The following is an 18,022-nucleotide window of genomic DNA, read 5'->3' as shown; positions in this document are numbered from 1 at the left end:
ACACGAAAACCTCTTGTTGATATCTAGCGTAAGTTTGAAGTTCTAGGGGGGGGAGCAGTACCCCCTGGCTCTCTTCCTGACGCCCATGATATATATCGTTATATCGTTTATCGATCTATTTGTCATTATATCTTTATTGATCTTTTGTTCTATTCTTTCATCTTGAAAGTATTGTTCTAAAACCAAAGTCGGATCGAGAGTAAAATCTTGGGGAGGGGGGATAATGTGACATGGTACCCAATAATTGACTATTGATAAGTGTATTTAAAAAACGAGTAAAAAAACGAATGAGGGTGCCAAAGAATCTTGAGGGGAGGCCTAAAGCCCCCGCCCCCTGGAACCGCCCCTGTCTAAAACCGCTTTGTTTTGGGTTAACGGCGAAATTTCTTAGAATCTGGCCTCTATTCTTTTTTTTCTACATCTTTATTTATGCATCAAGTTTCATAGTTCAAACCGCAAAGATCCGAAATTTTTTATTTTTCCCGAAAGACTAGTCTGGAATGCTTTTTTTTTCAAGTTTTGGTTATATCAAACCAGTGATTGTAGGAAACTGGAAAAGAATTAGTTCAAAGGGAAACTTTGAGTTCTGGTGACATTTCTAAGTAACATCAGAGATTGTGTTAAGCTTTCAATGTCGTTCTTAATGTACTATAATAAATCGTGAAACTCCTGGCGGTTTTGCAGATTTTTTAGTCAGGGGGGAGAGGGGTTGTCAAATTGAAAAAAGTAAAATAGGGTAATTATTGGAAATATATAAGAAAGTCAGGGACAAATTTTAAACATTTTCAGGACAAATGGTTCTGGTTAACATAACGGGATAATTTATTAATATATGAGAGCTGGCTGTATTTGCCAAACGATCAAAGTTTGGGTTCATTTCGAAATATTTTGAATAATTTCGTTTTGAGTTCATCCTGGCTTGAAAAATTTGGATTCGGGTGCGATTCAACCTAAAATTTATTTTTCAGCTTGGTTTAGCGTGTTTAAGTCAATTTTGTGTTCGGTTTGACTTTCTTTTTAACCATGCATTTTAGTTTAGTGTGTTATTCTAGATGTAAGTCAGTGGTTAACAAGGTACAATTTTTAATGTGTCACTATTTTTATTTAGATAGATACATATATTTATTATAAGCCAAATAAGACCATAAAACACACTATTCGAGAATTCAATTCACAATATAGTAACATAAATATACTCTCTCCTCCCGGCCAAAACAACAACAACAAAAAATCACGAACTTAAATTACTCCCCTTTCCTTACAACATCGATGTCATGCATTCAAATGTTTTCTTGTTACAAACTTAACAAAGTGATAGAACCCACTATTCAATAATGCACACAGAAAAAATAACGTAAATAAGAGTCATCTCTCCCCCTCCCCATTTAAAAATGTGTTACTCTCCTCTTTTAACCATTTCATTGACAAAATTACATACCTGGATGATTGTTCTTTTGAAAGGTGTCTGCAGGATCCACCAAGGGCACCACCTTCATAAATTTACTTCTTAAATCGGAAAGCTGCTGGCACCTAGCCAGAATTTGGGCCACATTCTCAACTCCTGTATTGCATCTGGGACAAGAATAATTCCGATCTAATGCAACCTTTTTTCTTTCAAAACTTTTGTTTTTTGACAAAATATTGACAATCCGCTCTAATATGAAATTAGGTCTATTTATTTACTTTTCTGACTTTCCTCGTGTTCCTTGAGTTTTGACAATTTCTTAACTTACCTCGGGATATTCGTTCCTTTTTTTAAATGTCTGGGAAAAATTGAACCTTGGTTAAAGTTTAAGATTCCCAGCACATTTGTAGACATTTGTGTTGGGAGGGTTTAAATGAAACACAAAAAAAAAGGCAAACCATTGGAAAAATAGTTCAGGTAACAAATTCTGTGCTAATTGAATATAAAAAAATATCGTTAAATCGATTCCCTCATAAATTGGGCTACGACTACTCAGCAGAAATTATTTGACATGAAAGAGCATCTGGGACCCTCTCTTTGAATTAGTCAGCTTTTGATCTCAGATATCAGATAGGGATGAACAATCCGCAAATCCTGTTCATTCACGCCTGTTATTGATTTCCATATTTATGATATATTATGCGAGAGATATTGGTTTTGTTGATGAGACCTGAAGTTCTTATTTATCCAACAGAGAAACAAGGTCAATCACCAATATTCCGTGTTCACTTGCCAACTATTGACAACCTTTTTTGTTGCTAAATACTCTGTTTGAGATCAGGGGGGGGGAAATTATTATCAAAAGTGAAGAAAGTAGGCTTGATGGTTACATCTACTGTTTTTTTAATAGCTCATTAATCCCAGTTGATACATGTTCTAGTATCAAGTTAACGTTAACTCAAAATTACCGACCTGATTTGAAAAAAAAAGGAGCGAGAACACTGGAGCAAGGTAAGGGGTTTAAAAAATATTAGGAACACTCTTTGTGGTTAAAAAAAAGAAAACAAAAACGGTATGTTGAATTAGTAGTGTGTGCACCTCTAATTTACATTTCGGCAAAAATGACACCTAGCGTAAATTCCGAATAAAAATAATCTTCAAACCAAACACAAGCTTCACACATCCACATTAGAATGAGCTGACCAGTAAATGTGGGTGAGACCATACCTTAATCTTAACTTCTCAGGTCAGGCCAAACCTGAACTTCAAATGAATCTGAATATTGACCGTTCTGAGACCCTCTCCCTTTCTTTTATCATAAAATATCCGGGAACCTTGCGCAGTATAAGTGTCTTCAAATGTTTATTATTTGCCCCCGTAATTTTTGAATTTTTCAAACAATTTCCGCATTTTTGAGTAATTTTATTTCCATCCTCCTCTTCTGATAGAAATGTCAGTGGATGTGCCGGGAATCTTATAATATAAATAAAATGACTATAATAATAAAGAAAAAGGAACATGAAAAAAACACGGAGGTAGAAAGTTTACAAAACTTAATGAAAGCTTGTAAAAAAAAGCGATTCATTAAACATTGTAACGATGTGTCATACTATCTGTCAAATCCAACCCAAACTTCACACATCTATGTTAGACCGAACTGACAAAGAAATTTTGTATTCGTATCGGAATCCAAGCTTCTTAGACCAGGATGAACCAGAAACGAAATTTTCGAAAATTCCTTCAAAATGAATCCAAATCTTAAACCTTAGGAACCCGCCTTCTCATTGATTTACAATGTGTCTAATAATTTGGACCAGTAATTTGTCCTGAGAAATTTTATAGTTTGTCTCATACTTTTGTATAGTTTCTCATTTTTTGTCGCTTTTTTTTATTTGCTCCCTCCCACTTGAACAAAAATTTCCGCGGACATACCCGGACTCTCGTCATTTGTTAAATTCGAGAGCAAGCTTTTTTTCTAAAATAAAGAGCGACGTAAAAGACTAAATCGAAGAGAATCAACCTCAGTTGTTGTTTGGCCGTATTTTGCTAAATTTGGAATTTTGCGAAACAAAGTACCTTTTGGTACTTTGGTCACTTTTTTGCAGCACAATCTCTTATGTTACTTATCAGGGCCACTAGAACCCAAATTTCCCTTTGAACCAGCCCTTTTCCTATTTCCCAACCATCGTCCTCGGGCAAAATCCGAAATTCTATTGTTCTTCCAGACAAGAATCTGAAACTTCAGTTATAATCATAGAGGCAGGAAAGAAGAATATAGGCCATATTCTGCATAGTTTTGCGGTCGTATTTCGCAGTTAACCCAAAGCCATACAGTTTTTAGAATGGAGTTTTTATGATAAAAGAACATAATAAATAGCGAATACTAGGAAGAATCGAACATTTATTTTTTTATCTGTCTCTATGGTTACAAGATCACTCTTTATCTAGAATTTGACTTTCTCACTTTTATTAAAATTGCACCGCTATTAAGGGAGTTTTTGCAACTAATGAGGATGGTTACTCTTTGATTACCTTAAATTATTATGAACAGTTTGTTAAAAAATTGTTTTATTCTTAGCCTAAACAGTCAGAGTTGACAAAGAAAATGGAAAAACACAAAAATGCTCTTAGGACAATATAGAGTGGCACATCAAATATTTACCAAGACATTGGGAAATGGTGACAAGAAATGCATTTATAGGGATAAATGTTAGGAATAACTTTTAAGGAAAATGATGGTGTTTATTATTTTTGTAGATGTATTAGTCCATGTCCTGCACTAGTTTAGAAGCCTTGCTGTTTCTGAGCCTATAATAATTTCAATGGTTCAAATAATATAAAAATTTCAACTTGGAATGTTTCACCATTAAAAAACAACTATCATACTGACATTTTGACCGACTAGTTCTTAAAATTGTTTCTTAATATTAGTTAAAAGCTGCTGCAGAAAAGTAGAAACAGAAAGCAGAAAAAATAGAAAAGTAGAAACAGTAGAGCATTAACATTTTGAATGTTCTTCCATTATATTCCACCTCCAACACCGCCTAATGTGCAAATATATAGCTAAAATTATATATGACGAAATCAAGGAAAAGGCAAAATACATGGGAGATCTATGATTTGGGCTATATTTTTGCACATCGGGGTGGGGAGAATAGAGTGGGAGTGTATTGAAAATATATTAACCACCGTTTCTTTGCATATTGTTTAACAAGAATTATGGTTAACAAGAAACTACAGGACTGGAAAATAGCAGAAATTAGGTATGCTATATTGAATATATTTAGTCTATGTTAGCCATATAATTAGACAAATTTCCCTCTCTGTGCAAGTTTTGACAAGTTATTTTTGCGCAGTCCAACGGCTTTAATGTTTTCGCATAAGATAGCAGTTCTTTGCATATTGTTAAATAAGAATTATGGTTAACAAGAAACTACAGGATTGAAAAAATAGCAGGAATTAACTATACTATATTGAATATATTTTGTCTATGTTAGTCATATGATTAGGCAAAATTTCTCTCTGTGGAAGTTTTGACAAGTTATTTATGCGCAGTCCTACGGCTTTATATCGCCTCTTACTAGATTGCTAGCTACCGCTGCAACCCGGAAATACATTTAAACTTTTATCTAATGGCTATTAAAAAAGATGCATATAAGCAAAACTTTTAACATATTAACGATAGAGATGATGAATCAAAATTGTTTATTGTCTCTTTTTGTGCATTCACTCCCCCTTCCCACAAAAATTAAACACAAAACAAAAACAAACAAATTATCATACTAAATTCTTAGGAATGCCTTCGTCCCCAATAAAGTTTTTCACAAAGAAATTCAAAAGAATTTATAAAAATCGAAGAAATGATCCTTAATAAATCTCTTTCCCCTGAACACCATAGAAATCCCTATTTTAGGATTAAATGAGTATTGTGGAACAGACCAAGCGAAACATAAATACGAAATTTTACTCTTGCAATAAATTGAATAGTCAAGAACAACAAAATAGATTAAAGAACACGCGTAGATATGAAAGGAGTGCCTAATTGACAATTATAAAGGGGAAAAGTTGAGAGAAGGGAAGAAAGAATTTCGCAATTAATTTAATCTTCTATGAAGATGAGGTTCGGTGAAGCTACAAAAGAATAAATAGTCTCATTGCATGTGGAAGTTGTCTTCAATATGATGTTTTATTTCATGATTTGTAAAATCTAGTATCACTCAAGACTCCTCTAAGAGTTGCAACCTCTTTTGCTGAGGGGAAGTTGTATATTCCTCATCTTATGAAACAATGATGTATCTGGGGATAATTATCATCATCTATTGTGTGTCCTAGTCACCTACCTAGCGGTTTGTAACATTTTCAAAATATACTATTCACTTCGTTCAAATCTTTTTCAAGATATAGAACTTCCCCTATATATTTTGATTTTTTTTGCTGTTTTTGCTTACAAAATCTAAAAAAAAACAACAAAAATGCGCTCTCCTAAATTATGGGAAGTTCTCTTTTGTATCTTCATGAAAAATTGAAAAAAACCTTCTTACTTTTTTGTGAATTTTTTACTATAGCGGAACTAGCTGTACGCCACTGTTGGGCCACTGAGGGTTCCCCGTTCTTTCTAGACTGCCCTTTAATTTCTGCTTGATCCATTCTAAGGACCCATTTTGACCCATTGTGAGAATGATCTATTCTGAGTTCTCGATTTCTCTTCCCTCTTATATCAGAAAATCGGCCAACATTACAACTTCGGAACTTGTGCCTTGTTGTATTAAGATTTTTCTAAATGTAATCCATCATTTGATGCAAGGCTAGCTGTATGTATTCATTTGGCTAATAGTAGCCATGGACGAAGGGTGGTTTCAGGCAGATGCTCCCTCGAAATTTCGATATATTTACAATTTTACTTATAAGCTCGTATATTTTATGTTTTATGTATGTGTTTGCTCTTCCTCCATCCTAATCTATTCAAAGCCTCCCTCTTACACCCTCCCAGGAAGTTCCCATTTCCCTTAAATCCTTCTTTACGACTTCCTCTCACCCCAATCGTGGACGACCTGCTCTCCGTTTAGTCCTAGATGGTTGGCCAAAAAGGACAATCTTTGGCATTCTGTTCATCCGGAGAACGTACCCTAGCCATCTCAACCTTTTCTCATTATCGCCCTAGAAAGCTGGGTTGAACCACACTTTTCGTACAGCCCACTGTTTGAAATACAGTCAGTCATCCTGGTACCCAAAATAATCCAGGTGATTTCCCTGGAAAATATCTATCAAATCTTCGTAAAAATGTTTGTAATGCGTTCATAACCTTCAGCAATTTACTTCTAACCTCAGAGCCACCATACTTCTAGTCTTTATACTTCTCCCATGAGAACATAATCAGTTATTTAAAAAGAGTTTTTGTCTCTTCAGAAATTACATTTCCTTCTTTATTTAAATTTGTTACTAAGCGTTGTTTAACCTAGTTTTTAAAAGGCGCGACTATACTATATGTTTCTCCAGAAACAGATAGCATAATTGGCTTTGGGAATACGTCACAAAATTAAACCAATGGAGTTGAAGCGTAGTTTTTTTTCTATCACGGAGATATAAGACAGCAATCTCTCTTTCCCTCTTGGATTCACTCAGCTATAAGCTATATTTTTATCTTGCTGCAATTGATGGCATATTCGCATGGTAGGCTACTCTTTATTCACTGAGCTATAAACTATATGCTCATTTTGCTGCAATTAATGCCACAGTCGTGGATTACTCTTGTTCATTCAGCTATAAACTATACGTTTATTTTGCAGCAACTGATGGCACAGTCACGTGGCACTCTTCCAGCTCAGATGACTCCAGCGCCAAATTTTAAGAACTGTATTCAATTGGCAGCCTGTGGTGGAAATCAAATCCTACCCATGAATTCTGAGTTACCAGCGGACCTCTTCACGTCCTGTTTGACTACTCCGATTAAAACGGCATTAAAATGGTAAGGCATTGCGCTGGAATAAAAAAAAAGACAAAAGAAAAGCTTAGTTTCAAAATTGACAAATTCACTGAATAGCTTTGATTCAGCTCACCCATGTCCGATTGCACATGCCCTGTCAGCTAGTATCTGTCTAAAATTAATAATAATAATAATAAAAAAAATGTTATTCATACGGAAGTAAAAAGCGAAGCTGAAAAAAAAATATTTTGCAGATTGGTAAGATTTACAAAACTAACTCAAATGCACTGTTTCGTGATATTTTCATGTTTTCCAAATCCTAAAAACTAGTGCTTTACTGAATACAAATTTTCCTCAAGCTTTTAAAAAATTATATATATATGCTCAAATTTATCGTCATCATTGTCGGTGATCCAACTATTGAGGGACTTCAAAACTAGTCTTCTATTTCCCGTTGGCCACTCGTTGAATTTTCTACTCTCAAGAGAACGTTTTATTCTTTTGAATCGGTTTTATGTTTTCGGTAGAGCGCTATTTTTTGAAATTCTATAGGTATTAGAATATGTCACGCATCAGTATATTTGATTTAGTTCTGTAGGTATATCTTCTGTAACCTGCGACGTAATAATTTTTGTTCGTTTAAAGTTTCAACTTCGATCTTTACTTTCTGTATGAGAAACAATGTTTTCTACATAAGTTTTTGCTTGTTCTTTTTTTTTTCACGAGCAATGATCTTTACAAAAAGATTTTCTTTTAAACTAGGCAGTGAAACTAAAGAAGTCAACATGATTTCTTGTTAAAATGGGATATCGTTTTACTTCCTACCTACTTTAAACTTTCCTCGAAGATACATGTGCACCTTTGTGACACAACTGATGAGTCCGAGGGGTATGTTGTCACTGATATCTTTGAGAATTTTCTCATAGAAAATTAAATTATTTTCAGAACAATTTAAATAAATACAATAAACTCTTATATTGGGCAGTTTTTTTTAACGTGTTTTCTAGTTTCAGCTTACGGGGATAAGTATATAAGAAAATGCCTTGAGTTGGTGGTTTTCCACTCTAATGGATTCGTCCCCAACTACACATTGCATTCCCGGCCGAAGGCAGTTAGGAGATCGATACGTGCTCTACGCAGACCATTCGTTAGCATGCTCGTTTCTATCTATGGCGGGCTCTAAACCTCCCTTTTAGGGTTTTAGACCACGAAAAGTCGATCGGCTCTCTTAGAATTCGCATTTTCTGTCATTTTGACCCTTTTGTGCCGAAATTGACGTTATTTGGAAGAAAATGGCAGAAAATTCTACTTTGCTGCGGCACAGTCTCTTTTATTACTTTGCAGTATTCGTCATTATCAACTGACGATTTATGAACAAAGACGGAACTCAATGCGGCATTCACGTCGTGCTGCAATACTTGATCTTTATACTGCTGAGCAGATTTTCAGGGGGAGGGTGAAATCTTATGTTTAGAGTTTTAGACAATGAGGAACCGATTGCCTATCTTAGAATTTTCACGGGCCATAAATAATGTAAATAGATGAAAAAATGCTGAATAAAAAATGAAAGAAATTAACATCTGCTAAGCTACATTTGTTGCTTAGTATAATCTACGTCCAATATGGTGAAATAAACTCAATATAAAACTAGAAAAAAATTGTTTTATAATGCTGATAGGTATAAAACCTGTGGTAGCACAGGTGATTCATATCTGCTTTGCACTACGAGGCCCGGGATTTTTGCCGCAGGAATGATTAGGAAGGAGAATCACCATTCAAATATATTCTCATGGAACATCTAAGATGCTTCGCGAGGCGTTCGCGTCTGTTCCCAAGATGTTTATATTATGTTATGTAGTGTATAGCCATATGTGTCTTGTTTATGAGCAGATAGTTAGTTTGGGTATCATGCTCTTCATGTAACCAATTTAATTATTTTATAATACTGTGGCTGATCACGCTTGATAAATATTCGATAAAAATTCAAGCTTGTTACATTAAATGCTAGAAAACACTGAAAGATAACCGCTCGAGGTTACCAGACTGAAGCTTCTTGTCTACTTCATATATTTCACATATTTATCTTGAATTTTCATCATCTGCCTGGTTCTAATTTAGTTCAGGAATACAAATACAATGACGGAATCTACGCTCTTTAGTAAAAAAGCAAACAAACGTTTTTACTTATTTCCTAATTAAATTTTGAAAGGTTCTTGCGTACGCTTCCTTCTGAATGAAAGATATAATCTAATACAAGTCAAAAAGCGTAAAACATTTTAATCAAATAAGACGACTAAAGAAACTGATTCACTAGCTGAGAAAGGTTGTTTAAAATCAAATAAATATGCTGTCAACATGAAAAGCTAGTCGTCTTTCTAAAGTCTGTTTATTTTTCTGCATTTGCTTTAAATAAGAAACTTTAAGTTTAAATGTTTTGAAAGGCATTCAGTAAATAAAGCACATTTATTTACCAACTGGCTATATTTATCCGCTCTAAAATATTTTAGGAAAGCACGTAGCATCAGAAGCGAGAGGCTGAGGGATGGTAGCCCCCCTCATATTTAAGATCGTTCCTGTTTGTTTTAAATTGCACTTTGATTTCATTTGAAAAATGTTTCCTTTCTATGACATTTTTTTGTGTATTAAAAGTTCATGTTTGTTTAATAGAAGTTCAGTTCAATCACCATGTACAACTTACTACACCCATGAAAGAATATAGCCATCTTTTCTTATGCAAGTGTACGCTCGTAGCACGGTTTCAGTGGTAACTACAACCTAGTAAAGAGCGAAGCATATCCCATTGTAAATAAATGTTTAAAAACGCATCTAAAGAAAACTGTCGTGTGACAAAAATTTGCCACTTGAAGATTCAGGAGTGTAACTTTTATTTTGATTAATCTTAGCAGCAAAAGTTTCTTGTGAAAGCAAATTTGTGGGAATTTCATAAAAAAAGCCCGAAGTCCCTCGAAAATGGTGTTGGATTGAATTCAAAAGCGTACTATTGAAATCGCCAAAGTCGAAGTCCTATACAGAAGAACTATAGCCCCTCGAGTTGAACAATTAAGAAAATTACTTTTTTTTTGCATGAAAAGTGCATGAATTTTCCCCTTTTTTTATCTCTCCTTTTTTCATTTTTTATTCCCTACGGTTGATTGTATCAGATCAGGGTCGTAAAATTTTGAGGTAGGGCTCGTTTGAAAGATAATCGTGTTCTAGGGCTCATTTTAATATCTTGTGCTCTATGTGTAACGATTGTACCACAGTCACGCGATGTTTTCTGCCATTTTGTTCCACCAACCATCAGTTTTTGTCCAAAGATGGCCAAAATGCTAGGGAATAGAATTCCAAGATCACTTTTTGCACTGTAATCTTGTGCTACAAGACATCAGATTTTGTCCAAAGAGGGTCAAAATGCCAGTGAATGGAATTTATAAGATAACCAATAGATTTTTCCTGGTCCAGAACTCTTAGTAAGGAGAATTTGATTTCCCATATCTTGAGAAGTTGCATGCAGCAATTTGGCGTTTTCGGCTATTTTGTGCACCAAGACCTTGCATTTTAGCCAAAGAGAGAGAACATATCTGGGAATGCAAATTATGTCACAGCCAATCATTTTTAACTAGGCTTGATCCCCCCTCCCCGTCTTCCAAAATGAGAATAAAAACCCTTTCCATCAATAATCTGTTGCCATCAGTTTGAAACTACTTAACCACTGACGGTCCACGAGCATGTGAAACTGGGGCATCAGTTCTTCCTATTCAGGTGAGAGGATTCGGGAAATTTCCAATATCTTTAATGGTGTGAGTAGCCACTCGTGCACCAGATTTCTTAAGGCGTGACAAGATTTTTAGTCATAGTGGGGTTAAACTTCTGAATTGATTTTTATGGCACTTGCTATTAACCAAGTGACATATAGCGATAGCGATCGCCGATTAATTCGGTAAAATAGAAAAAAATGCAAGTATTTTTAACTTACGAACGGGTGATGGGATCTTAATGAAATTTGATGCTTGGAAGGATTTTGTGTCTCAGAGCTCTTATTTTAAATCCCGACCAGATCCGGTGACAATGGGGGAGTTGGAGGGGGGAACCTAAAATCTTGGAAAACGCTTAGAGTGGAGGGATCGGGATGAAACTTGGTGGGAAAAATAAGCAGAAGTCCTAGATACGTGATTGACATAACCAGAACGGATCTGCTCTGTTTGGGGGAAGTTGGGGGGGGGGGGGTATTCTGAAAAATTAGAAAAAATGAGGTATTTTTAACTTACGAAGGAGTGATTGGATCTTAATGAAATTTGAAGTTTGGAAGGATATCTTGTCTCAGAGCCCGTATTTTAAATCTCGACTGGATCCGGTAACATTGGGGGGAATTGAGGGGGGGGGCCTAAAATCTTGGAAAACGGTTAGAGCGGAGGGATCGGGATGAAACTTGGTGGGAAAAATAAGCACAAGTCTGAGATACGTGATTGAAATAACCGGAACGGATCCGCTCTCTTAATTCTGAAAAATAAAAAATGAGGTATTTTTAACTTACGAAGGACTGATCGGATCTTAACGAAATTTGATGTTTGGAAGGATATCATGTCTCGGAGCTCTTATTTTGAATCCCGACCGGATCTGGTAACATTGCGGGGAGTTGGGGCCTCTAAAATCTTGGAAAACGCTTAGAGTGGAGGGATCGGAATGAAACTTGATGTGAAAAATAATGATAAGTCTTAGATATGTGATTGACAAAACCGGAACGGATCCGCCCTCTTAGTGGGAGTTGGGGGGGTAATTCTGAAAAATAAAAAATGAGGTATTTTTAACTTACGAAGGACTGATCGGATCTTAACGAAATTTGATGTTTGGAAGGATATCATGTCTCGGAGCTCTTATTTTGAATCCCGACCGGATCTGGTAACATTGCGGGGAGTTGGGGCCTCTAAAATATTGGAAAACGCTTAGAGTGGAGGGATCGGAATGAAACTTGATGTGAAAAATAATGATAAGTCTTAGATATGTGATTGACAAAACCGGAACGGATCCGCCCTCTTAGTGGGAGTTGGGGGGGGGGGGGGGTAATTCTGAAAAATTAGAAAAATGAGGTATTTTTAACTTACGAAGGAGTGATCGGATCTTAGTGAAATATGATGTCTGGAAGGATATCATGTCTCAGAGCTCTTATTTTAAATCCCGGCCGGATCCAGTTAAGGGGAAGTTGGGGGGATCGGAACCTAAAATCTTGGAAAACGCTTAGAGTGGAGGGATCGGGATGAAACTTGGTAGGAAAAATAAGAAAAAGTCCTAGATACGGGACTGATATAACCGGAACGGATCTGCTCTCTTTGGGGGAGTTGGGCGGAGGGTCAATTCTAAAAAAAGAAGACAAAAATGGGTATTTTAACTTACGAAAGAGTAATCGTAACTTAATGAAATTTCATATTTAGAAGGACCTCGAAACTCAGATCTCTTATTTTAAATCCCCACCGGATTTAGTGTCATTAGGAAGGGGGGGAAATCTTGGAAAACACTCAAAGCGGACAGATCAGGATGAAACTTGGTTGAAAGAATAAGCACAAGTCCTAGATACATGATTGAAATAACCGGAACGGATCCGCTCTCTTTGGGGTAGTTGGGGGGGGGGGGGGGTTAATTCTGAAAAATTAGAAAAAATGAGGCATTTTTAACTTACGAACGGATGATCGAATCTCAATGAAATTTGATATTTAGAAGGATATCGTGTCTCAGAGCTCTTATTTTAAATCCTGACCGGATCTGGTGACATTGGGGGGGGGAGTTGGGAGGGGGAAACCTAGAATCATGGAAAACACTCAGAGTGGAGGGATCGGGATGAAACTTGTTGGGAAAAATAAGTTTCCGTCCTAGATACATGATTGACATAACCGGAACGGATCCGCTCTCTTTGGGGTAGTTGGGGGGGAGGGTTAATTCTGAAAAATTAGAAAAAATGAGGTATTTTTAACTTATGAACGGGTGATCGGATCTCAATGAAATTTGATATCTAGAAGGATATCGTGTCTTCAGAGCTCTTATTTTAAATCCCGAACATATCTGGTGACATTGGGGGGGGGGGAGTTGGGAGGGGGAAACCTGAAACTTGGAAAACACTTAGAGTGGAGGGATCGGGATGAAACTTGGTGGGAAAAATAAGCACAAGTCCTAGATACATGATTGACATAACCGGAACGGATCCGCTCTCTTTGGGGTAATTTGGGGTAGTTTAATTCTGAGAAATTAGAAAATATGAGGTATTTTAACTTACGAACGGGTGATTGGATCTCAATGAAATTTGATACTTAGAAGAATATTGTGTCTCAAAGCTCTTATTTTAATCCCGACCGGATCTGGTGACATTGGGGGAGTTTGGGGTGGGGGAACCTAAAACCATGGAAAACGTTTACATTGGAGGGATCGGGATGAAACTTGGTGGGAAAAATAAGCAGAAGTCTTAGATACGTGATTTACATAATTGGAACGGATCCGCTCTATTGGGGGGGGGGGGAGTTAATTCTGAAAGATTATAAAAAATGAAGTATTTTTAAATTATGAAGGAGTGATCGGATTTTCATGAAGCTTCATATTTAGAAGGACCTCGTGACTCAGATCTCTTATTTAAAATCTCAACCGGATCCAGCGCAATTGGGGGGGGGGCAGTTGAGGGGAACTAGACATCTTAGAAAATACTTAAAGCGGTGAGATCAGGATGAAACTGGATGGGAAGAATAAGAACCTATCTAAGACACGTGACTGACATAACCGGACCGGATCTGCTCTCTTTGGTGGAGTTGGGGGGGGGGGGGTAATTTTGAACATTGAGGTATTTTTAACTTACGAAAGGGTGACCAGATCTTAATGAAATTTGACATTTAGAAGGGTCTTGCGCTTTAAAGCTCTAATTTTAAATTCTGACCAGATCCTTTGACATTGGGGGGAGTTGGAGGGGGAATTCGGAATTCTTAGAAAACTTCAAAATTGGGGTATTTTTATTTTACGAATAGGTGATCGGATCTTAATGAAATTTGATATTTAGAAGTAATTCATGTCTCAGAGCTCTTATTTCCAGATCCAGATCTTATTAAATCCAGACCAGATCTTTTGGCATTGGGGGGAGTTGGAGGGGGAAATATTGGAAAACACTAGGAGTGGAGGAATCGGGATCAAGCTTGGTGGATAGAATAAGCAAATGTCTTTGATACGTGATTGACGGAACCGTACTGGATTTGCTCTCTTTGGGGGAGTTGGGGGGAGGGGTTCAGTGATTTGGCGAGTTTGGTGCTTCTGGACGTGCTAGGACGATGAAAATTGGTAGGCTTGTCAGGGAGCTGCACAAATCGACTTGATAAAGTCGTTTTCCCAGATTCGACCATCTGGGGGCTAAAGGGAGAGGAAAAATTAGAAAAAAATAGGTATTTATAACATACGAGTGGGTGATCGGATCTTAATAAATTTGGTATTTAGAAGGACATCATGACTCAGAGCTCTTATTTTAAATCCTGACCGGCATTAAGCCTCTTATTTTCTTTTTAAATCAATCTATTGATTCATAGAATTTTGCTAGAGCTCATACCATATGATCTCTTGGCTCTTAGCTCTTCTTGCCTCGTCACAAGTGCCATATGAGCTCTTAGCTCTTGTTATTATCTATTAATCATATACAATTCTCATGTAATAATTTATTCTCGATATTCTTATTTAATATCTTATTTTCGTTTTTATTTAATTCTAACCCAACATTTTATGATGTAGTCAGTAATATTTTGACATAAAGCTATTTACCAGTCCTTTTTTTTTATAAAACACCTGGAACCCTCTAATCTTAATGGTAAGGTAAAAGTCAGTTGAATGGAAAGATAAAAATTGTCCTGTTTTTTTTCTAGTAATCACACAGTAATTCTGTGGTTCAATACTAATTGCCTGGCATTAAATGCTGCTAAGTTGAGCTTCTTGATTTTCTCATGAATTTCTCAGGCTTACCCCCTACTTTCAGTAATGCATTTTTCAAGAGGTTCTCTTAGTAGACCAAGTGATCGTTATGTTCGAATAATGGATATTTTTTTGATGAGAATGTATCCTTCAGGAATCATAATAGTCAAATAAAAGTGAAGATATCGAATATTGGAATTCTTAGAAAGCTTAAACTCACTTTTCTTGGGTAAATTCTACTGATTTTGTCTCATAGTTTAATTCAGTATTACGTCTCTTATTCACCAATATGGGGATGTCAACATTTTCTTATCCTCCTATATCCCTTTCTAGGGTATATGACAAGGCAAGGTACCTTATCCTTGACCAAATTGTTCTATTAATAAGTTGTTGCTTGGATTTAATTCTCTTTATGTTTTTTTTTTTTGTGACTTTTGTTATTCTTCAATTACATGGTGATGTTCCTAGGGTTATTAAAACTAGATTGTTACTTGTTTATGTACATAAACAACGTAATGATAACGTTATAACGTAATAAATGATAACGTTTAAATTCGATTCAGTCCATTAGTAAGATCACATGTCAACCCCTGGCTGCTTGTCATTCTGCCTGGAACGTTACCTGAGTTAGCTAGAAAGTGTTATATATATATATATATATATATATATATATATATATATATATATATATATATATATATATATATACATATATATATATATATATATACATATATATATATATATATATATATATATATATATATATATATATATATATATATATATATATATATATATATATATATATATATATATATATATATATATATATATATATATATATATATATATATATATATATATATATATATATATATATATATATATATATATATATATATATATATATATATATATATATATATATATATATATATATATATATATATACATACATATCTGTCCACGGTGTTGCCGGTGATTTTCTCGAAGAATATCTTTTGGCCGAAATGAATAAGTCCAAAAACCTAATCTGGAATTCTGTGTTGAACTATCTGCTCAGGTCAATGCATGGTTGTATACCGAAGGGTGAAATAGTGAGAACCTGCACCGACTTATTCAAAACAGAATCGATTAAGGAAGCGAAGATTCTCATCTATTCTATCGTTCATGAAAATGTACGCTCTTCAATGCGGCAGAATGAGAGTGAAAATGTTCTCGAGATAATAAAAATACTCAATGAATTTGCTACTTGAAACATCAACGAGCCAAATACGAAGGTAGACACCCTTATTGCATAGAGCAAGGAGCTAGCAACGCCGAGTGAGAAATCCTAAACGCCGCCAAGAGCCACCTATGCGGTCGTTCTGAAAAAACCACCGAATCCGCCACTCTCCGCTGCTGCGAGGAAAGCTTTTATTGATAGTCTTTGTAACAATGATTCTAGCATAACGGAGCAGGTCGGAGAACTGAGCAAACCCCAACTGAATGGTGAATTTGTGTGAAAGACAAACAAGCGGCAGAAAAGGTCGGTGTGGCTATTCTAAATGGGGATGATGCGACACTGGATCCCAAAATGAAAACTCTCACCTTTACGGGTATCGTTCGATTTGTACCTTTGGAAATTGATAAGAACAGTCTAGTAACCATAATCCCGAATTGTGGAAAAGCAGAGCAATTCAGAACAACAAGGTCGTTCAACTTACAGTTTTCCGCTAAGGCTGATCTGGATGACACTATACGAAACCCTCCCATGTTCGGTTATGAACGAATTCGTATCGATAAATTTATCTATGTCCCACGCCGCTGCTATAATTGTCAGGACTTTGGTCATCTAGCGGCTAAATGTGAAAACGGCTGACGTTGCGCAAGATGTGGCAAAGAAGGACACGCATCAGAAAAAGAACATCCTTGTGAAAAGTCTATTCGCTGTGCGCTTTGCAAATCTGATAACCACCCGTGTTGCAGCATCCGTTGTCCCGAAGTGTTGAAGGAAATAAAAAATCGCACTGATATCTGACAATAATCCATATCCTAAAGTAGTATCTTGGAACATGAACGTAAATCTTAGGGATAAATTACCGATTCTTGAAAAGTTTGCTAAAGACCATGACTTAGTTTGCATACAAGAACACCTTTTAAGTAAAGACAGCTCAGGTTTTATCAAGTTTTCTAACAAGTATCAGTTGTTTAGTATAGAAGCAAGGTTTACAGGAATTGGAACTGGAAGGCCTTCTGGAGGTATCGCCGTTATAATCAAAGATAACCTCACCTCCAAACTTTTTGAACACCATGAAAGTTTCATTGTAGTGGAAGTCTGCGGGCTTGTTTTAGTCTGTTTGTACCTTCCCACAAACTATAAGAATAAAAATCGGAGAGAAAATTCAACCTATCCTGTGGGAAATTTGCCAAGTGCGTGTCGAGAATAAAGCAGTTGGGTCATGACTATTTAATTATTGGCGATTTTAATTGTGACCTCACCTATTCTGATAATGCAAGAACGCAAGTAGCTCTCGAAATATTGCCAGATGGTTTCAAATTCTGAATAAACATACAAACTTCACTTGTTGTCTTAACAGTGGCTCTGTTTCTAATCTTGACCATGCTGTAACGTCAATTGATGTGTAGGTGTCAGTGTTAGTCGACGGCACTCTTAGTGATCATTTACCCATGTCCCTGCATTTAAACGGCCCATTTCCTAAAGTAAAAAAGCAAGCAGCACCGAAGTTCAAATTTGTGCAAAAGTGGAAGCTCGATCATACAGA

General features: G+C 36.0%; 1 protein-coding gene across 2 annotated transcripts in view; it reads left to right on the top strand.

Annotated features, from left to right (window-relative positions):
* The window catches only part of LOC136026998 (regulatory-associated protein of mTOR-like), a 272,404-nt gene that overhangs the window by 69,676 nt on the left and 184,706 nt on the right, over window positions 1-18,022 (top strand). For both annotated transcript variants that reach the window (XM_065703879.1, XM_065703880.1), the window contains one exon: window positions 7,192-7,370. In XM_065703879.1, coding sequence (XP_065559951.1) covers window positions 7,192-7,370 — 179 coding nt within the window. The remainder of the gene's footprint in view (window positions 1-7,191; window positions 7,371-18,022) is intronic.

This window comes from Artemia franciscana, chromosome 5, assembly GCF_032884065.1.
Source record: "Artemia franciscana chromosome 5, ASM3288406v1, whole genome shotgun sequence".
Classification (NCBI taxonomy): Eukaryota; Metazoa; Arthropoda; class Branchiopoda; order Anostraca; family Artemiidae; genus Artemia; species Artemia franciscana.
Note: the sequence above shows the minus strand (reverse complement) of the source record. Positions and strands in the feature narration are given on the sequence as shown.